The sequence below is a fragment of the Argopecten irradians genome, chromosome 14 (assembly GCF_041381155.1).
Source record: "Argopecten irradians isolate NY chromosome 14, Ai_NY, whole genome shotgun sequence".
Lineage (NCBI taxonomy): Eukaryota > Metazoa > Mollusca > Bivalvia > Pectinida > Pectinidae > Argopecten > Argopecten irradians.
This window is the reverse complement of record NC_091147.1, coordinates 38,837,598-38,862,774: the sequence shown is the minus strand read 5'-3', so window position 1 is coordinate 38,862,774 and position 25,177 is coordinate 38,837,598. Positions and strand designations below refer to the sequence as shown.

General features: G+C 32.9%; 2 protein-coding genes across 4 annotated transcripts; both read left to right on the top strand.

Annotated features, from left to right (window-relative positions):
• Positions 1–149: 149 nt before the first annotated feature.
• On the top strand, positions 150–6,286 carry LOC138307477 (transcription intermediary factor 1-beta-like). Of its 3 annotated transcripts, none has more exons than XM_069248250.1 (2): positions 150–246; positions 3,509–6,284. In XM_069248250.1, exon 2 carries the CDS (start codon positions 3,538–3,540, stop codon positions 5,509–5,511), a length of 1,974 nt encoding a protein of 657 aa, XP_069104351.1. In that variant the 5' UTR covers positions 150–246; positions 3,509–3,537; the 3' UTR covers positions 5,512–6,284. The 3 variants fall into 3 exon arrangements, with proteins under 3 accessions (XP_069104351.1, XP_069104353.1, XP_069104352.1); XM_069248252.1 differs by lacking the exon at positions 150–246 and adding an exon at positions 272–1,813 and having other exon boundaries at positions 3,509–6,286; XM_069248251.1 differs by lacking the exon at positions 150–246 and adding an exon at positions 272–1,821 and having other exon boundaries at positions 3,509–6,286.
• A 9,684-nt stretch (positions 6,287–15,970) lies between these two features.
• On the top strand, positions 15,971–18,052 carry LOC138307801 (transcription intermediary factor 1-beta-like). Its single transcript, XM_069248690.1, has one exon. The coding sequence runs from the start codon at positions 16,021–16,023 to the stop codon at positions 17,995–17,997; it is 1,977 nt and encodes a 658-aa protein (XP_069104791.1). The 5' UTR covers positions 15,971–16,020; the 3' UTR covers positions 17,998–18,052.
• Positions 18,053–25,177: the final 7,125 nt, after the last annotated feature.

Here is a 25,177-nt window from a genome sequence, read left to right as displayed (position 1 = left end):
CTGACAGGAATTTCGCCCTTGTTTCAGTTTGCGTATCCTTATCAAACTTACTGAGCTGTGCTTTCGCCACTGTAAACATTGGCAGCCATATTTCTCTATTCGGAAACTATAGATGGATAAAGTCCGAGGGTTTCGAACTATGTCGTGAATCACGGCATGGCGGCTTCGGCACACACTCCCGAGGTGTTATATTTCCGAAGATTACCGGAAATTTCTCCGAGGGGATCCGATTGGTGACTGTGAATGGTGAGTAATGTGCGGTTCATGTACACAGTGTATACAGGATTTTTTCATTCGAAGTACTAGATATCATAGTTTAATCACTGGACTATCTTGTGTATAACATTAAGTATAGTGTATTGACATCATCAATCGACAAATTAATCCTCAAGTCTGTACTGTAACGCTAACGAAGTAGAAACCGAAAGTAGAGAAAAACAATGATAAAAATATACAATCTGATTCAAATACAGACCCCATCATCACTCCAATGGATAAAGGTCAAAGATCTGAAAACATCCCATTTTAATATATTATTACGGGACAGACAATCATATTACTGCTTCTAGAATCTTGGAAATGTATTTCAGGGGACGAGATAGTTTTTTTATGTAGTCATTTCGCCCAAAGAGCATAACAAATCTTAACGTATATGTATAATGGGACGACATGTCCTTTTCACTTGATGTAACAATTATGTATAAAATGCATTTGATCTGAAGTACAGAACGTGAACCCATATGTGATGTTTTCAGATCCTCCATTTATTTAACGAATTGATCATATGGATCTGTCTTTATATCAAATTGAGAAAAATAATTACAAATTTAATTATCTTCCTGCTTATTGATAAATGTGGTTGTGATTCAAATATCAGGAAGACGGCCTTAAGACCTAATATTTTCAAAACAAATTAATAACCTTTCAAGGTCACAGATATCAAATAGGTAGAAATATGCCAATTAGTTCTAAAGCTGGTAGGCGTAGAAATTGACCCTTCATATTGGACCTGTAACTTCCTGAGATGAGGAAAACACACCTTGTGAATAAAGGGCCTTGATATTTATTTAAGGTCACTAGGTTACGATGAAGGGGGATACTGCATTCTCCCATACTTGACAGGGTTACCTCGCGGATGCAAGGGAAAAGATAATTCGTTCTTTGCCGGGTAGGGAAAAGACAGCTCACAGCTCGTCTGAATTTTTACCATTTCTCGTTAAAGTATCGGAGAAAAAGAATTATAGATGGGCCAGTCAGGTGGAAAGGGATATCTCAACCCTCGGCAAGTCTAGGGTTGATTAGCCAAAATTTTTCATGATGGTTGAGATATCCCTGTCGACTTGACAGACCCATGTAAGATTCTATTATTCTATCATCTTGCCAGTAACTACGAGGAAAGTAATGGCCATAGCAAGACCAGGTATTTTGGATCTATTGCATGGTGCTATGATTATGACGTTATTTCAAACGAATGGCCTTGGCCTTCATTAATGGTCATAAGTGTGATATAGGCTAAGATCTATACAGAATCAATAACTAACAATCTAAGAGCCCTCCTATTGGACAAAGAATATTGTGGGATGGGCTAGGTGTTACCATATTTATGTGATCATTTGAATTACCTTGAAGATTCATTTAAGACCACATTGACCAAACAAATAAATCTAGGAGTCTATGGACCTGATATTGAACCTGTGCATGCTGGGATGAACCACTACGAAATACGAAAGGTTATCAAATGAATGACCATGACTCTGATTCAAGGTCACAGAGGTCCAAAAGGCAAAGATCATGTCATCATACTTAAATAAAGGTTACCAGGTTTGTTCAAGTAATTGTGATTGATAATCATTTGGAGTGACTTGGGTCAAACATGGAAATATTTTTGAAATGACTGAAACGACTACCTATGTTATAAGACTTATTAATACATATATGCACCATGATCACCAGATAGCAGGTGATCAATTCAGGTCCGTTGGGTCTTTTTTTTCTTTATACGTAAAAAATTGTCATAGCTGAATTTGTTATGTTAGTTTTACTTAAGGTTTTAAACGTGATTTTTTGTATGCCTATATATCACTTCTTAGGTGTACTTGTATATAACTTAGTCGATTACAGTTGATTAGTAGATTATTGTGATGTTCATAAAAAATTGGTAATATATGCAAAAAAATTGTAGATTTCAGTTATGCAAGTCCACAGGATTCAATACATATTTCTGTCACCAAATAATCATGTCTTTATGTTTACTTTTGTTTATAGCATGTAGTAGAAGCAATGGTTTGTATATTTTTGCAAAATATGCCAAAAAAATTGTAGGTTTGGGTTCAGTACATATTTCTGTCACCAAATAACCCTGCCATTATGTTAACTAGTATTTATAGCATGTAGTAGGAGCGATGGTTTGACCGGATTCGACCTTACAAAGACATACGTATTGGGCCCTTTTTCACCTTATTAAAAAAATGGTGACTGTAGATTATATGATGAAAATATAGCATTATAGGAAGGCATTTCAATCATCTCAAATAAGTCTACTATATACTTTTAGGAACACTGGACATGAAACGAAGACTAGTTTTGAGAAAAAATATTTAACTGCTGTACTTGGGGCAAAACATGCAGATTGTGGAAATACACTTAAACCCTTATATTAAACTTTTTTTTCTTTAAAAAAGTCCCACTATGTTCATATGACATAACATTGAATATGTACATTAGTATCAATTGGGGATGTCCCATATATACCATATTTGCGTGTTATAATCTATAGCCGCCATTTTCCTGACAAAGTAATAAAGAATTCTATGTCTATGCTTTTGTAAAGTTGAATCCAGTCAAACCATCGCTCCTACTACATGCCATAAACACTAGTAAACATAATGGCAGGGTTATTTGGTGACAGAAGTATGTACTGAAACCTGTGCACTTGCAGATCTGAAATCTACATTTTTTTGTATATTTTACCAAATTTTACAAACAACACAACAATCTATTAGTCAACTGTAATATCTAAGGTTAGGTCGAATGCATAGACACTTTATATCAACTAAGTTATGTTCAAGTACACCTAAGAAGTGATATATAGGCATACAAAAAATAACAAGTTTTAACAGTTATGATGGCATTTCAATGTTTCTATAGTAACAAGCCAGTCAAAGGGAAATACAATTACCGTATAGCCGACTATTTTCGTGGGTCAAAATTTTCGAGATTTGAACTAAAAGGAGGAAATCAAATTTTAGTGGTTTTATATTTTCACGAATCTGCCTATCCGCATTTATATATTATTCAACCATTTCTAAATGTTTCGCGGATCAACTTTTCGCGGTCATATTAATGTCCTGTGAAATCGCGAAAACATCATACCCACAAAATTAACTAGCTATATGATAGAATGAATTGAATATACAAAATGTATTATTATGAATAGAGTATAATGTACTTTTTCTAGCAAAAAGCACGTTCATAATATTTAATTGCTTTTATGATTATTTATTTTTAGATCCACTTTAAACACTACCAATACCAACAATGGCTGAAGGCGGACGTCCTCCAGAACTTGACCTACACTTACTTGAGTGTCCAATCTGCCTTGAAAGACTCCAACAACCCAAGTCCCTACCTTGTCTACACAGCTTCTGTCAGGAATGTCTTTGGACTTACATTGACAAGGAAGTTTCTGAGAAGAGGGTGTCAGATACCTCATTTCCCTGTCCAATCTGTCGGAGGACGACCTCCCCTGTCAATCAAGCTGAACCAAAGGAGAAATGGGCGGAGCAGTTCCCGACTAATGTCGTAATCCAGGATCTGATCCAGCTAAAGGAACGTTCATCTGAATTACCATACTGCAAACCCTGCCAGACCAAAGGTACCCTGACTAATCCAGCCAAGTTCTGGTGCAAAATGATGAACATCCATTTTTGTGAGAACTGTAAGAAACAACATCATGACATCCTGCACAATGACTGTGATATCTTAGATATCGGTGAGTATGATATCAGCAGGTCAAAACCGGAGGAGTTGGTCCCGAAATGTGATCAACACGAAGAAAAAATCCTTTGGTATTGTGAAAAGCACCAACGTCTTGGGTGCCATGTATGCATGATCAAATACCACAGACAGTGTGAACAGGAAGTGGTGATGACAGCCAAGGATTATTTAGAGAGGTTAAAAAGTGGGACACGACTAAGAGACATGGAAGAGATGCTGAAGAAAGGGGCTGAGGCCATGAAGTCGTTAGTGAAGGACTTTGATGAACAGATCCAAACCTTGGTTCAGAATCAAGAAGTTGTTCTGAAGAGCATCACAGATCTTCGCCAGAGGATCGAGAAAGAACTAGATGAATGTCAGAAAGCTGTCACGGATGAATTGGTCACAAAGTATAAGGAGGAGAAAGAGAACATTGACATGTCATTACGGCAATGTGATCGTCTGATGAAGGGTATGCTAAATACTATGAAGTCCTCCGTCAAAGCTGTGGAGGAAAACAATCCCATGGAAGTTATAATGATGTATCAGAGGGGACAGGCCGAGATCGAGTCATGTCAGGACCTGATCAAAGACATGAGGGAGCCCTATACATCCGTCAGTATCCAGCATCATGTTCCTAAACCTGGCACTCAAGGTGATCACATGTTGGGGAATATTGTGATCGAGAAACAGGGAAGACGTTTCCCTGTTGATTCTGGGTTCGTGTCACTAACGCTGTCAGAACGCCAAGTGAAAGAGATAAGGAAGTTCAACGTACGTATTCCAGCTGATCAAGATATTAAGATACGTGGAATTGTGTACCTTCCAGATAACAACATAGTAGTTAGTGACAGTAAAAACAAGAGACTGAAACTGTTTACAGACGAAGGACAGTACCTGGATCAGTTGACCGTTCCTGGAGATCCTTGTGATATGTGTTTGGTGGACAACACTACTGTGGCAGTCGCTGTCTGTGGTAAAGGTGTACATGTGGTAAAAGTGGAGGACAAAAAACTATCTCTGTCATCTGTCATCAACATAGACAAAGATTTACGTGGTATCACGCATACAGACGGGAGGTTTGTAGTGAGTGAGTATGAAGGAGGAGTGTACAGTCTGACACAGGACGGAGTCACTGACATATTACACAAATATGACAGGACATGCTGGAACCTGGCACATGATACAGAGACAGAAGACATACTTGTCAGTACTGAGAGCAATACAAATAGACAAGTCGCAGTGTCAAGACTGTCGCCAGACAAACGCCGCACGGACGTGATGAAGGTTGGTGTCGTGAGAGGTTCTGCTGGAATAGATGTAGACAGGGAGGGAAACATCTACGTGTGTGGTACTAGGTCACACAACATCGTACAGATGTCTGGGGATGGGACACGTGTCCGGGACCTGTTGACATCTACAGATGGAGTACAGTATCCAAGGGCAGTAGCTGTTAATGGTGAAAAGTTTGTGGTTTCCAACGTAAGTGATACTGCGGATGATCGTAGCTTCATTCGTATCTTTCAACTCTGCTGAATTAATGGAAACCGTGTGATACATTACAATAAATTACGATAGTAACAAACAAGAAAATGTATTTAACATCACATCCCAAAAAACTTGTGTTATGATTGAAATAAGACAATAAATAATGACGCTTGTCTGTTCATCTTTCACTTTCTAAAGTTTCATCTCAGAATTCAGTAGAACCACTTTAAATGTTGACTATGTTAAACATTAAATCCGTTATATAATTTGATATACAACAAGGCTTTGTTAATGTTCACCACCTCACGTTAGATATAGATCTTACACTCCTGGCTATGTAGTAAGGAAATAATTTCTAAAATGGGATCATTTGATATATCACGTACAATTTTTTACACAAGTTACATACCCAATTATTCAACAACATTTATATGTTCCAAATTACACAGCCATGAGTGTAATATTATATTGATCACATCGCTAACATTAATGGACTAAAGTTTCACTGCTGTTTCCATTTATTTAAATGAATTATATCTGAAATGAAATGTTTCTAGCTATACCGTAGTGTGTTTTTGTAGTTAAACGTCCCATTAACAGCCAAGTCATTTAAGGACGTGTCAGGTCTATAGCTTGGAGGAAAGCAGGAGTACCCTGAGAAAAACCACCTACCAGCGGCCAGTACCTGGTAACTGCCCTACATGGAATTCAGACTTGCAACACAGAGGTGATTTGTCAGGACATTTTAACAACTAGGCCACCGCGTTCCCTCTTGGCTACCAAGACAATCGCGTGATATCACATTGATTATGGCATCCTAATTAATACTACACGTGATGTCGCATATTGATTGTGACACCCTAATTAATACTACATGTGATGTCACATATTGATTATGACATCCTAATTAATACTACACGTGATGTCACATATTGATTATGACATCCTAATTAATACTACATGTGATGTCACATATTGATTATGACATCCTAATTAATACTACATGTGATGTCACATATTGATTATGATATCCTAATTAATACTACATGTGATGTCACATATTGATTATGACATCCTAATTAATACTACATGTGATGTCACATATTGATTATGACATCCTAATTAATACTACATGTGATGTCACATATTGATTATGACATCCTAATTAATACTACATGTGATGTCACATATTGATTATGACATCCTAATTAATACTACATGTGATGTCACATATTGATTATGACATCCTAATTAATACTACATGTGATGTCACATATTGATTATGACATCCTAATTAATACTACATGTGATGTCACATATTGATTATGACATCCTAATTAATACTACATGTGATGTCACATATTGATTATGACATCCTAATTAATACTACATGTGATGTCACATATTGATTATGACATCCTAATTAATACTACATGTGATGTCACATATTGATTATGACATCCTAATTAATACTACATGTGATGTCACATATTGATTATGACATCCTAATTAATACTACATGTGATGTCACATATTGATTATGACATCCTAATTAATACTACATGTGATGTCACATATTGAATATGACATCCTAATTAATACTACATGTGATGTCACATATTGATTATGACATCCTAATTAATACTACATGTGATGTCACATATTGATTATGACATCCTAATTAATACTACATGTGATGTCACATATTGATTATGACATCCTAATTAATACTACATGTGATGTCACATATTGATTATGACATCCTAATTAATACTACACGTGATGTCACATATTGATTATGACATCCTAATTAATACTACATGTGATGTCACATATTGATTATGACATCCTAATTAATACTACATGTGATGTCACATATTGATTATGACATCCTAATTAATACTACATGTGATGTCACATATTGATTATGACATCCTAATTAATACTACATGTGATGTCACATATTGATTATGACATCCTAATTAATACTACATTGATTATGTCACATATTGATTATTACATATCCTAATTAATACTACATGTGATGTCACATATTGATTATGACATCCTAATTAATACTACATGTGATGTCACATATTGATTATGACATCCTAATTAATACTACATGTGATGTCACATATTGATTATGACATCCTAATTAATACTACATGTGATGTCACATATTGATTATGACATCCTAATTAATACTACATGTGATGTCACATATTGATTATGACATCCTAATTAATACTACATGTGATGTCACATATTGATTATGACATCCTAATTAATACTACATGTGATGTCACATATTGATTATGACATCCTAATTAATACTACATGTGATGTCACATATTGATTATGACATCCTAATTAATACTACATGTGATGTCACATATTGATTATGACATCCTAATTAATACTACATGTGATGTCACATATTGATTATGACATCCTAATTAATACTACATGTGATGTCACATATTGATTATGACATCCTAATTAATACTACATGTGATGTCACATATTGATTATGACATCCTAATTAATACTACATGTGATGTCACATATTGATTATGACATCCTAATTAATACTACATGTGATGTCACATATTGATTATGACATCCCTAATAATAATACTACATGTGATGTCACATATTGATTATGACATCCTAATTAATACTACATGTGATGTCACATATTGATTATGACATCCTAATTAATACTACATGTGATGTCACATATTGATTATGACATCCTAATTAATACTACATGTGATGTCACATATTGATTATGACATCCTAATTAATACTACATGTGATGTCACATATTGATTATGACATCCTAATTAATACTACATGTGATGTCACATATTGATTATGACATCCTAATTAATACTACATGTGATGTCACATATTGATTATGACATCCTAATTAATACTACATGTGATGTCACATATTGATTATGACATCCTAATTAATACTACATGTGATGTCACATATTGATTATGACATCCTAATTAATACTACATGTGATGTCACATATTGATTATGACATCCTAATTAATACTACATGTGATGTCACATATTGATTATGACATCCTAATTAATACTACATGTGATGTCACATATTGATTATGAGACATCCTAATTAATACTACATGTGATGTCACATATTGATTATGACATCCTAATAAATACTACATGTGATGTCACATATTGATTATGACATCCTAATTAATACTACATGTGATGTCACATATTGATTATGACATCCTAATTAATACTACATGTGATGTCACATATTGATTATGACATCCTAATTAATACTACATGTGATGTCACATATTGATTATGACATCCTAATTAATACTACATGTGATGTCACATATTGATTATGACATCCTAATTAATACTACATGTGATGTCACATATTGATTATGACATCCTAATTAATACTACATGTGATGTCACATATTGATTATGACATCCTAATTAATACTACATGTGATGTCACATATGAATCATCTAATAACTACATGTGATGTCACATATTGATTATGACATCCTAATTAATACTACATGTGATGTCACATATTGATTATGACATCCTAATTAATACTACATGTGATGTCACATATTGATTATGACATCCTAATTAATACTACATGTGATGTCACATATGATTATGACATCCTAATTAATACTACTACATGTGATGCATCATATGATTATGACATCCTAATTAATACTACATGTGATGTCACATATTGATTATGACATCCTAATTAATACTACATGTGATGTCACATATTGATTATGACATCCTAATTAATACTACATGTGATGTCACATATTGATTATGACATCCTAATTAATACTACATGTGATGTCACATATTGATTATGACATCCTAATTAATACTACATGTGATGTCACATATTGATTATGACATCCTAATTAATACTACATGTGATGTCACATATGATTATGACATCCTAATTAATACTACATGTGATGTCACATTGATTATGACATCCTAATTAATACTACATGTGATGTCACATATTGATTATGACATCCTAATTAATACTACATGTGATGTCACATATTGATTATGACATCCTAATTAATACTACATGTGATGTCACATATTGATTATGACATCCTAATTAATACTACATGTGATGTCACATATTGATTATGACATCCTAATTAATACTACATGTGATGTCACATATTGATTATGACATCCTAATTAATACTACATGTGATGTCACATATTGATTATGACATCCTAATTAATACTACATGTGATGTCACATATTGATTATGACATCCTAATTAATACTACATGTGATGTCACATATTGATTATGACATCCTAATTAATACTACATGTGATGTCACATATTGATTATGACATCCTAATTAATACTACATGTGATGTCACATATTGATTATGACATCCTAATTAATACTACATGTGCATGTCACTTTCATAGTGACATCCCTAATTATACTACATTGATTATGACATCCTATTTGTGTCATTATTGTTAATTTTTGTGATTCTATGTATATTTGATTGTGTGTCACATAATGATTTATCTGTCCTATTATGTGTATGTTTGTTTGTGATGTCACATAATGGAATCTGTCCTATGTTATATTGATGGATGTCACATAATTGAAAGGGTCTTTTTATTGATTGGGTCGATGTCAAATAAATCTGTCCTATTGAAGTTTGATTTTTCATAATTAATTTCTTCCTATTGTTTTTGATACGTTGAAAAATGATCTTCCTATTATAATCAGTTTTCAACGAGGGTATCATAAACTATCCTACATTCAATTTGTTTTGTTTGTTTTTGTGTTAATTGAATGTGACAACAATGTTTACTATGTATATGTAAAATTGAAAGATTCAAAATTTTTATCTGTCCTATGTATATTTGAATCCATGTCAAATAAAAATATTGTCTATTGTATAATTGATGTGAATCACATAATGGTTTATCTGTCCCATATTTAAAGGTATTGATTATGTCACATAATGATTTTGTCCTTTGGGTTTTACTCCAGTTCAATCTATCTATCATGATTCTGTCCCCTTTAAAAAACGTCGTCAATAAGACCTCTTTCCATTGTAAACAATGTATTATTTGATGTCACGAACCAATTTTATCGAAACTAAATGTTACATTGTATGTCAACATTAATGCAAACTGTCTTTGAATACGTTTAATTGTGATTCACAAATGTTTATCCTAGTATAGGGCCTTGCTTTATCTGTCCAAATTAAAGTATGATTGTGATGTCACATATGGGTTTTTTTGATCCTAAAAGGTATAAAATAATGAATTGTTCATGTAATAATGTTTTTATTGTCTATTGATAGGTATATATGATTTACATAATATGATCACATTGTAATATGATTGTGATGTCAAAATGTAACAAATAAATATATTTTGGTTACATTTTTATCACCTATTGAAAATATTGAAATTTTGGGTGTTAATGTTACTGTATTGTCAATTGAATTGTGATGTCACATAATGAACTTTCTCTGACCTATTGAATAGAAAAACTGTCACTATTGGATCATTGTCCAAATAGCCTTTTGTGATCCGTCACATAATGGTTTATCTGTCCTATTGTATTATTAAAATTATTGTTATTGCTATTCATCAGAAAGTTTTTCTGTAGGGATAGGTATCTTGTAAATTTCATATGTATTTCTTCTAGGACTATTGATTGTATGTGCATATTGCATTTTATAGGTATCGATTGTGATGTAACAAATGGTTTATCTGTCCTATTGTAACTAGGTATTGATTGCCATAATGAATTATGATATTTAAAATTGTGAAGTCACATAAATGTTTATCTGTCTATTGTCCGCTATTATTAAAAATGATTGTGATGAATAATCTTTCTCAAATTTTATTGATACAGGTGTCACATTTCGATTTATTGTCCTATAGAACTCTATTATTTGATGCACATATTGCATTTTTTGGGATTGATCGTGATCGTCAAAATATGGCCCAGGCATTTTGATTTTGTCAATAATGGGAAAAATTTGTATAGGTACACATTTTCAAATAATGGTTTATCCCTATTGTAAGGTTTTGATTGTGATCAATAATTTTATTGTTCTAATGTATACAGCATCATTGTGCACATAACACAGTTTATTTGGACCTATTGGAAAATTGATTGTTTCACAGGTGGCATCATGGATTTTTAAAGTTAAATTAAACCGCTATTTACTAAAAAAATTACTAATGGATCTTTCTGTCCTAAATTAGGTATTAATTGTGATGTCACATAGGTTTTCTCTGTCCTAGGGTAATATTGTGATGTCACATAATTTTATCTGCATATGAAATTTTGGAATTGATGGTCAATAAGAATATGCTTTTTGTAAAGGTATTTTGTGATGTCACATAATGTTTTTTTCTGTGCTATTTTTATCAGAAAGTACTGCAGGGATCTTTCTTTTCAATATAATTTGTCCTATTGGGGATAGGTTCCCCTAAAGTAAAAATGTTGTGCATATTGCATTTTTTTGGTTTACCGATATGTCAAAAGATGGCCACAATCGCGGCCATATTGGTATATTTTATAGTTAAAGTTTGATTAAATTGCATATTTTCCTTTGTAAAAATATATGAAACAATTTTCTAATGATTTTATATGTAAGCCGTATAGGTATTGAAAGTGTTGTCACATAATGATTGCTCTGTTTTGGGACCGATCGGTCAAAAAATGGCCGACAGGTTACAAACATCTTGGATTTTGATAGTTAAAAGGAAAAATTTTTCTCGAAAAAGTGCTGATAGGTATTGATCTTTCAAAATTTATCATTGTACAGGTTTTTCCTAGGCCCTATTTGTGCATATTGTGAACATTTTGGGACCGATCGGTGGACAAATGGATGTCACATAATGTTTATCCATCTTAGGATTTTGATGTCAAAATGATTTTCTGTTTGTTACCGCTATTACTCAAAATGTCCAAAATGTATAGAATGTAGTAGGGATCTTTCAAAATTTCACATAGATATAGGTAAGCAAGAAAATATTTCCCACATAAAAATTTATCATGTTGCATTGATTGTGATTTTGGAACATTACGGAAGAATTGATGGCTATGGATTGTGATGTCACATAATGTTTTCAGTCTATTGTTACTTCCCTTTGTAACGTTCCGTATCTGAAGGTATCGTGTACAAATGTCATATGACTGAGGTTCCCCAAGGACCCTAGTTGTGCATGTGTGTATACATGGGTCCGATCCAAATTTTATGTGTAGGTTCCCCTTGTACCCTAGTTGTGCATAGTACCTTTTAGGACTGATGCATAATGCCTTTCGGGACTGATCGGTAAACAAGATGGCCAACCGGCCGCCATCTTAGATTTCATTGTTGAAGTTTGTTACCACTATTTCTGTGAAAGTACTATAGCGATCTGTCTCAAATTTTATATGTCATGTGTTTAAAAAAGTTTGAAAAGCAGGGGAAAAGACCCCTCTTTCCATTGTCAGACATAGATCTTTCTTTGGTGGGCGCCAAGATCCCTCTGGGATCTCTTGTTTATGTAGTCATTTCGCCAAAAGAGCATAACAAATATTAACGTATATGTATAATGGGACGACATGTCCTTTTCACTTGATGTAACAATTATGTATAAAATGCATTTGATCTGAAGTACAGAACGTGAACCCATATGTGATGTTTTCAGATCCTCCATTTATTTAACGAATTGATCATATGGATCTGTCTTTATATCAAATTGAGAAAAATAATTACAAATTTAATTATCTTCCTGCTTATTGATAAATGTGGTTGTGATTCAAATATCAGGTAGACGGCCTTAAGACCTAATATTTTCAAAACAAATTAATAACCTTTCAAGGTCACAGATATCAAATAGGTAGAAAATATGCCAATTAGTTCTAAAGCTGGTAGGCGTAGAAATTGACCCTTCATATTGGACCTGTAACTTCCTGAGATGAGGAAAACACACCTTGTGAATAAAGGGCCTTGATATTTATTTAAGGTCACTAGGTTACGATGAAGGAGGATACTGCATTCTCCCATACTTGACAGGGTTACCTCGCGGATGCAAGGGACAAGATAATTCGTTCTTTGCCGGGTAGGGAAAAGACAGCTCACAGCTCGTCTGAATTTTTTACCATTTTCTCGTTAAAGTATCGGAGAAAAAGAATTATAGATGGGCCAGTCAGGTGGAAAGGGATATCTCAACCCTCGGCAAGTCTAGGGTTGATTAGCCAAAATCTTTCATGATGGTTGAGATATCCCTGTCGACTTGACAGACCCATGTAAGATTCTATTATTCTATCATCTTGCCAGTAACTACGAGGAAAGTAATGGCCATAGCAAGACCAGGTATTTTGGATCTATTGCATGGTGCTATGATTATGACGTTATTTCAAACGAATGGCCTTGGCCTTCATTAATGGTCATAAGTGTGATATAGGCTAAGATATATACAGAATCAATAACTAGCAATCTAAGAGCCCTCCTATTGGACAAAGAAATATTGTGGGATGGGCTAGGTGTTACCATATTTATGTGATCATTTGAATTACCTTGAAGATTCATTTAAGACCACATTGACCAAACAAATAAATCTAGGAGTCTATGGACCTGATATTGAACCTGTGCATGCTGGGATGAACCACTACGAAATACGAAAGGTTATCAAATGAATGACCATGACTCTGATTCAAGGTCACAGAGGTCCAAAAGGCAAAGATCATGTCATCATACTTAAATAAAGGTTACCAGGTTTGTTCAAGTAATTGTGATTGATAATCATTTGGAGTGACTTGGGTCAAACATGGAAAATATTTTTGAAATGACTGAAACGACTACCTATGTTAGAAGACTTATTAATACACATATATGCACCATGATCACCAGATAGCAGGTGATCAATTCAGGTCCGTTGGGTCTTTTTTTCTTTATACGTAAAAAATTGTCATAGCTGAATTTGTTATGTTAGTTTTACTTAAGGTTTTAAACGTGATTTTTTGTATGCCTATATATCACTTCTTAGGTGTACTTGTATATAACTTAGTCGATTACAGTTGATTAGTAGATTATTGTGATGTTCATAAAAATTGGTAATATATGCAAAAAATTTGTAGATTTCAGTTATGCAAGTCCACAGGATTCAATACATATTTCTGTCACCAAATAATCATGTCTTTATGTTTACTTTTGTTTATAGCATGTAGTAGAAGCAATGGTTTGTATATTTTTGCAAAATATGCCAAAAAAATTGTAGGTTTGGGTTCAGTACATACTTCTGTCACCAAATAACCCTGCCATTATGTTAACTAGTATTTATAGCATGTAGTAGGAGCGATGGTTTGACCGGATTCGACCTTACAAAGACATACGTATTGGGCCCTTTTTCACCTTGTTAGAAAAATGGCGACTGTAGATTATATGATGAAAATATAGCATTATAGGAAGGCATTTCAATCATCTCAAATAAGTCTACTATATACTTTTAGAAACACTGGACATGAAACGAAGACTAGTTTTGAGAAAAAAATATTTAAACTGCTGTACTTGGGGCAAAACATGCAGATTGTGGAAATACACTTAAACCCTTATATTAAACATTTTTTTTCTTTAAAAAAGTCCCACTATGTTCATATGACATAACATTTAATATGTACATTAGTATCAATTGGGGATGTCCCATATATACCATAATTTGCGTGTTATAATCTATAGCCGCCATTTTCCTGACAAAGTAATAAAGAATTCTATGTCTATGCTTTTGTAAAGTTGAATCCAGTCAAACCATCGCTCCTACTACATGCCATAAACACTAGTAAACATAATGGTTATTTGGTGACAGAAGTATGTACTGAAACCTGTGCACTTGCAGATCTGAAATCTACATTTTTTGCATATTTTACCAAATTTTACAAACAACACAACAATCTATTAGTCAACTGTAATATCTAAGGTTAGGTCGAATGCAAAGACACTTTATATCAACTAAGTTATGTTCAAGTACACCTAAGAAGTGATATATAGGCATACAAAAATAACAAGTTTAAACAGGGCCTTAAATTTTAAGTTATGATGGCATGTCAATGTTTCTATAGTAACAAGCCAGTCAAAGGGAATAAAAATTAACGTATTGCCGACTATTTTCGTGGGTCAAAATTTTCGAGATTTGAACTTAAACAAGGAAATCAAATTTTAGTGGTTTTATATTTTCACGAATCTGCCTATCCGCATTTATATATTATTCAACCATTTCTTAATGTTTCGCGGATCAAATTTTCGCTGTCATAGTAATGTCCTGTGAAATCGCGAAAACATCATACCCACAAAATTAACTAGCTATATGAAAGAATGAATTGAATATATTATTATGAATAGAGTATAATGTACTTTTTCTTTTTTTCCTGACAAACAAGGTATACCACGTTCATAACAATTAATTACTTTTATTATGAATTATTTTTAGATCCACGTTGATCACACCAATAACTACAATGGCTGAAGGCGGACGTCCTCCAGAGCTTGATCTACACTTACTTGAGTGTCCAATCTGCCTTGAAAGACTTCAACAACCCAAGTCCCTACCCTGTCATCACAGTTTCTGTCAGGAATGTCTTGGGACTTACATCCTCAAGGAAATATCGGGGAAGAGGGTGTCAGATACATCATTTCCCTGTCCAATCTGTCGGATGACGACCTCCCCTGGCAATCATGCAGAACCAAAGGAGAAATGGGCGGAACAGTTCCCCACTAATGTCGTGATGCAGAACCTGATCCAGCTAAAGGAACGTTCATCTGAATTACCATACTGCAAACCCTGCAAGACCAAAGGTGACCTGACTAATCCAGCCAAATTCTGGTGCAAAATGATGAACACACATTTTTGTGAGAACTGTAAGGAACAACATCATGACATCATACACAATGACTGTGATATCTTAGATATTCGTGAGTATGATATCAGCAGGTCAAAACCAGAGAAATCGGTCCCGAAATGTGATCAACATGAAGAAAAAATCCTATGGTATTGTGAAAAGCACCAACGTCTTGGGTGTCATGTATGCATGATCAAATACCACAGGCAGTGTGAACAGGAAGTGGTGATGACAGCCAAGGAATATTTAGAGAGGTTAAAAAGTGGGACACAACTAAGAGACATGGAAGAGATGCTGAAGAAAGGTGCGGAGACCATGAAGTCGTTATTGAAGGACTTTGATGAACAGATCCAAACCTTGGTTCAAAATCAAGAAAATGCTCTAAAGAGCATCACAGATCTACGCCAGAGGATCGAGGAAGAACTAGATGAATGTCAGAAAGCCGTCACGGATGAATTGGTCACAAAGTATAAAAAGGAGAAAGAGAACATTGAGGTGTCGTTACGGCAATGTGATCGTCTGATGAAGGGTATGCTAAATACCATGAAGTCCTCCGTCAAAGCTGTGGAGGAAAACAACCCCATGGAGGCTATAATGATGTATCAGAGAGGACAGGCCGAGATCGAGTCATGTCAGGACCTGATCAAAGACATGAAGGAGCCCTATACATCCGTCTGTATTCAGCATCAGGTTCCTAAACCTGGCACTCAACGTGATCACATGTTGGGGAAGATTGTGATCGAGAAACAGGAGCGACGTTTCCCTGTTGATCCTGGGTTCCTTCCACTGCCATTGTCAGAACGCCAAGCGAAGGAGATAAGGAAGTTCAACGTACGTATCCCAGCTGATATATGGGATGTTGCAATATGTGGAATGGTGTACTTTCCAGATAACAACATAGTAGTTAGTGATTGTCAAAACATCAGACTGAAACTGTTTACAGACGTTGGACAGTACCTGGATCAGTTGACCATTCCTGGAAATCCCGTTGATATGTGTTTGGTGAACAACACTACTGTGGCAGTCGCTGTCGATAGTAAAGGTGTATATGTGGTAAAAGTTGAGGACAAAAAATTATCTCTGTCTTCTGTCATCAACACAGACAATGCTTTACGTGGTATCACTCATACAGATGGGAGGTTTGTAGTGAGCGCGTATGGAGAAGGAGTGTACAGTCTGACACAGGACGGAGCCACAGACATGTTACACAAATATGACAACATATGCTGGAACCTGGCACATGATACAGAGACAGGTGACATACTTGTTAGTATTGATTGCAACAAAATCGGACAAGCCGCAATGTCCAGACTGTCACCAAACAAACGCCGGACGGACGTGATGAAGGTTGGTGTCGTGAGTGAGTCTACTGGAATAGATATAGACAGGGAGGGAAACATCTACGTGTGTGGTTGGAATTCACACAACATCGTGCAGATGTCTGGGGATGGGACACGTGTACGGGAACTGTTGACATCTACAGATGGAATAGAGTATCCAAATGCAATAGCTGTTAATGGCGACAAGTTTGTGGTTTGCAACGAAAGTGATACTGAGGATGATCGTAGCTACATTCGTATATTTCAAATCTACTGAATTAATGAAAACTGTGAGATATGCAATTACAATAAATCACAATGCAATAAACAACAAACAATGATAAGTTATAGGATATTAAACGATCATATCTTAAAAATAAATTACTGACGCATCTTTTTATTTCTAAAGTTTTCATTTCCGGATTCCAGTAGAACCACTTTATATATTAAATAGGATGTTACTATGTAAGAATGAATTAAAGTTGTTGTTTATATACAAAGAACTGGATATACAACAAATTCTTTGTTAATTTTTCACCACCTCACTGATCAGATATAGATTTCACACACGTGGATTTGTAGTACGAAATTTATTTCATAAAGTGGGTGAAATAATTTGATATACCACGTACGAATTCTTTAAACAAGTGTCATATACCATATAAATAATTACGTGATGTCACACATTGAAATATGATATCCTAATAAATATTGATTGATTATAACATCCTAATTAATACTACATGTGATGTCACGATTGATTATCCTAATTACTACATTGTGATGTCACATATTGATTACGAACATCCTATTAAATACTACTGTCAAATTGATTATACATCCTAATTAATACTACATGTGATGTCACATTTGATTATGACATCGTAATTAAATACTACATTTGATGTCACATATAGTTTAACGTTCCATAATACGACATCCTATCACGTTGATGTCATTTAAGAACGTATCAGAGTCTATTGATGTGATGAACAGCATCCTAGAAAAACCACCCTAATAAATACCACGTGATGTCGATCAAGTATGTGGCCAATGCCCTATATGGGTATTAATTATGACTTGCAATACGGATGTGATTTGTATAAACATTTTAACCACTGAGCCCACTGCGTTCCTTTTGGCTACCAAGACAATCACGTAATATCACATTGATTATGATATCATAGTTAAAACTAGATTGTGATGTCACATATTGATTATGACATACTAGTAAATACAACATGTGATGTCACATATTGATTATGACATCCTAATTAATACTACATGTGATGTCACATATTGATTATGACATCCTAATTAATACTGCATGTGATGTCACATATTGATTATGACATCCTAATTAATACTACATGTGATGTCACATATTGATTATGTACATCCTAATTAATACTGCATGTGATGTCACATATATTATGATATAATTAATACTCATGTGATGTCACATATTGATTATGACATCCTAATTAATACTGCATGTGATGTCACATATTGATTATGACATCCTAATTAATACTACATGTGATGTCACATATTGATTATGACATCCTATTAATACTACATGTGATGTCACATATTGATTATGACATCCAAATCAATATTACATGTGATGTCACATATTGATTATGACATCCTTATTAATACTACATGTGATGTCACATATTGATTATGACATCCTAATTAATACTACATGTGACGTCACATATTGATTATAACATCCTAATTAATACTACATGTGATGTCACATATTGATTATGACATCCTAATTAATACTGCATGTGATGTCACATATCCTATTAATACTACATGATGCACATCCTAATTAATACTACATGTGATGTCACATATTGATTATGACATCCTAATCAATACTACATGTGATGTCACATATTGATTATGACATCCTAATTAATACTACATGTGATGTCACATATTGATTATGACATCCTAATCAATATTACATGTGATGTCACATATTGATTTATGACATCCTAATTAATACTACATGTGATGTCAACATATTGTATTATGACATCCTAATTAATACTACATGTGATGTCACATATTGATTATGACATCCTAATTAATACTACATGTGATGTCACATATTGATTATGACATCCTAATTAATACTACATGTGATGTCACACATTGATTATGACATCTAATCACATATACATATGTGATGTCACATATTGATTATGACATCCTAATTAATATTCATATGTGATGTCACATATTGATTATGACATCCTAATTAATACTACATGTGATGTCACATATATTGATTATGACATCCTAATTAATACTACATGTGATGTCACATATTGATTATGACATCCTAATTAATACTAGATGTGATGTCACATATTGATTATGACATCCTAATTAATACTACATGTGATGTCACATATTGATTATGACATCCTAATTAATACTACATGTGATGTCACATATTGATTATGACATCCTAATTAATACTACATGTGATGTCACATATTGATTATGACATCCTAATTAATACTACATGTGATGTCACATATTGATTATGACATCCTAATTAATACTACACATGTGATATAATGTCACATATGATGTCACATATTGATTATGACATCCTAATTAATACTACATGTGATGTCACATATTGATTATGACATCCTAATTAATACCACATGTGATGTCACATTATGACATCCTAATTAATTACTACACATATGTGATGTCACATATTGATTCATATATGACTTCCTAATTAATACTACATGTGATGTCACATATTATTGATTATGACATCCAATTAATTACCATGGTTGTCACATATTGATTATGACATCCTAATTAATACTACATGTGATGTCACATATTGATTATGACATCCTAATTAATATACATGTGATTCATATAATGTGATGTCACATTATGACATCCTAATTAATACTACATGTGATGTCACATATTGATTATGACATCCTAATTAATACTACATGTGATGTCACATATTGATTATGACATCCTAATTAATACTACATGTGATGTCACATATTGATTATGACATCCTAATTAATACTACATGTGATGTCACATATTAATTTATGACATCCTAATTAATACTACATGTGTGTCATGTCACATTATTGATTCACAACCGTTATGACTATCCTAATTAATACTACATGTGATGTCACATATTGATTATGACATCCTAATTAATACTACATGTGATGTCACATATTGATTATGACATCCTAATTAATACTACAAGTGATGTCACATATTGATTATGACATCCTAATTAATACTACATGTGATGTCACATATTGATTATGACATCCTAATTAATACTACATGTGATGTCACATATTCATTATGACATCCTAATTAATACTACATGTGATGTCACATATTGATTATGACATCCTAATTAATACTACATGTGATGTCACATATTGATTATGACATCCTAATTAATACTACATGTGATGTCACATATTGATTATGACATCCTAATTAATATTACATGTGATGTCACATATTGATTATGACATCCTAATTAATACTACATGTGATGTCACATATTGATTATGAGATCCTAATTAATACTTCTATTGCATGTGATTTCACATATATTGATTCTGATTCTAATATAATACAAGTGATGTCACATATTGATTATGGTATGTATTTATGACATCCTAATTAATACTACATGTGATGTCACATATTGATTATGACATCCTAATTAATACTACATGTGATGTCACATATTCATTATGACATCCTAATTAATACTACATGTGATGTCACATATTGATTATGACATCCTAATTAATACTACATGTGATGTCACATATTGATTATGACATCCTAATTAATACTACATGTGATGTCACATATTGATTATGACATCCTAATTAATACTACATGTGATGTCACATATTGATTATGACATCCTATTAATACTACATGTGATGTCATATATTGATTATGACATCCTAATTAATACTACATGTGATGTCACATATTGATTATGACATCCTAATTAATACTACATGTGATGTCACATATTGATTATGACATCCTATTAATACTCATTGATGTCACATATTGATTATGACATCCTAATTAATACTACATGTGATGTCACATACATCCTAATTAATACTACAGTGATGTCACATATTGATTATGACATCCTAATTAATACTACATGTGATGTCACATATTGATTATGACATCCTAATTAATACTACATGTGATGTCACATATTGATTATGACATCCTAATTAATACTACATGTGATGTCACATATTGATTATGACATCCTAATTAATACTACATGTGACGTCACATATTGATTATGACATCCTAATTAATACTACATGTGATGTCACATATTGATTATGACATCCTAATTAATACTACATGTGATGTCACATATTGATTATGACATCCTATTTAATACTAGATGTGATGTCACATATTGATTATGACATCCTAATTAATACTACATGTGATGTCACATATTGATTATGACATCCTAATTAATACTACATGTGATGTCACATATTGATTATGACATCCTAATTAATACTACATGTGATGTCACATATTGATTATGACATCCTAATTAATACTACATGTGATGTCACATATTGATTATGACATCCTAATTAATACTACATGTGATGTCACATATTGATAAGACATCCTAATTAATTCTACATGTGATGTCACATATTGATTATGACATTCTAATTAATAATACATGTGATGTCACATATTGATTATGACATCCTAATTAATACTACATGTGATGTCACATATTTGATTATGACATCCTAATTAATACTACATGTGATGTCACATATTGATTATGACATCCTAATTAATACTACATGTGATGTCACATTGATTATGACATCCTAATTAATACTACATGTGATGTCACATATTGATTATGACATCCTAATTAATACTACATGTGATGTCACATATTGATTATGACATCCTAATTAATACTACACATGGTGATGTCACATATTGATTATTAATATACATGTGATGTCCAATTAATACTAATACTACATGTGATGTAACATTGATTAAGACATCCTATTAATACTACATGTGATGTCATATATTCATTAAGGACATCCTAATTAATACTACATGTGATGTCACATATTGATTATGACATCCTAATTAATACTACATGTGATGTCACATATTGATTATGACATCCTAATTAATACTACATGTGATGTCACATATTGATTATGACATCCTAATTAATACTACATGTGATGTCATATATTGATTATGACATCCTAATTAATACTACATGTGATTGATTCATCTAATACTACATATTGATTATGACATCCTAATTAATACTACATGTTTTCTCATATTGATTATGACATCCTAATTAATACTACAGGTGATGTCTCATATTGATTATGACATCCTAATTAATACTACATGTGATGTCACATATTGATTATGACATCCTAATTAATACTGCATGTGATGTCACATATTGATTACGACATCCTAATTAATACTACATGTGATGTCACATATTGATTATGACATCCTAATTAATACTACATGTGATGTCACATATTGATTATGACATCCTAATTAATACTACATGTGATGTCACATTATGACATCCTAATTAATACTACATGTGATGTCACATATTGATTATGACATCCTAATTAATATTACATGTGATGTCACATAATGATTATGACATCCTAATTAATACTACATGTGATGTCACATATTGATTATGACATCCTAATTAATACTACATGTGATGTCACATATTGATTATGACATCCTAATTAATACTACATGTGATTTCACATATTGATCATGACATCCTTATTAATACTATAATATATATGTACTATATCTATAACAAGCTATGCCTATAACGAAGTGATTTTGTTTGTGATATGGTTATAATACTGTATAACGGTGTTTGACGCCTTTTCCCGAATTCTACTTACCTAGGAAAAGGCTTTGGTTTATAGTCCCCGTTATACCATTTTCTCATCAGAATTCTGTCTCCACAACTAGGGACCACAAATATCAAATCTTGCATGTACATAAAGCTCCGTCCTATATTTTGCATTAAATATTTTGTAAGAACTTGTGCATATGCAGTCATTTCCTTTCTTCTGATCTGCTGTGCTTACTTATACCATTCCATACAATATTTGTGTTTTATTAACAAATATATTATTCAGCCGTTATCTGGACTACTTGTGTGATGATCTTAAGTCGATGAACCAGAACTTCTATAGAAAACTGATAGGAAAAGAAAAATCATTCTATTAGATAATGTACATTTCGATTTTGAATACAGTTTCTTTTTATATAATTACCCATAAACAGCCAACAAAGAGTCTCTAGAATTTCCTAACTATACAAACTAATAATCGGTATGTACAAAACTTCACGTAAATTAAGAACCTATTTTCCCAACCATTTTCCAAACTTAGTTAAGCCTCATGACATATGTCTCTAAATATTAGTGTCGTGTTACTAAAAAATATTAATAAAAGACGCGCTTATTTCTCTTCATACGGCTGAATTTCTAATTATAGTGCACGATCAATTAATCCCAAAAATATTGACCAATCATGTATACATAATAAAGGGAAAAATTATACGCACATCTATTATTCCAGGGCTTTACCGGAATCATCCGAGGTTTGCCGAATGGGCTGACAGCATCAGGTGGCAGAAGACAGTATATTTGGACAATTTATGATTTGTCTAACTGTAAAAATATACCTGTATGATAGTATTATTCTGCAGAACATGCCATTTTCTGCGCTTAACAGAAAAAATACCTCAAATATTTGTAAATAAAATTCTGATTTTTTTGGCCAAAATTGCAGGAATTAGTTCTCAATTCTTTTTTTTAATATACCTTAAATTGGAGATTCCTATCATAGTGGCAAAATGTTCTGAATTATTGCAAATTTCTTTTGTTTACTGATACCGTATATGTCCCTAGATCACAATTATTTTCACTATAGTATATGTTATAACAAAAGAAAAATGAAAATAGCATATTTTGAAAACTTTGCAAAAAAAAGAGGTAAATTACTTTTAGCTATTAATAATTAAGCCGCAATCGAGGTGGAAAATGTTCCAAACCTGCTTGTTTTATAGATATTCAACCGATATGTTACAAACCTACAATGTTATAAAAAAAAATCACTAAACAATTTGTCCTATCGCACAATAAACCTCGCAAAACGCATTAAAACAAAATTATTCATGTAGTACAGTTATTATACTAAAAATACTGTATATGCAAACAGTATGCACATAGATGCAATAGCTAAGCAAGAAATATATTTTTTGCTTCAACTTTTAAAATTCGTCATGCATTGCATTCGTCTTCAACAACA

Coding starts and splice junctions, on each gene's coding strand:
- LOC138307477 (XM_069248252.1), top strand. CDS start 3,538: ATGGCTGAAGGCGGACGTCCTCCAGAACTTGACCTACACTTACTTGAG.
- LOC138307801 (XM_069248690.1), top strand. CDS start 16,021: ATGGCTGAAGGCGGACGTCCTCCAGAGCTTGATCTACACTTACTTGAG.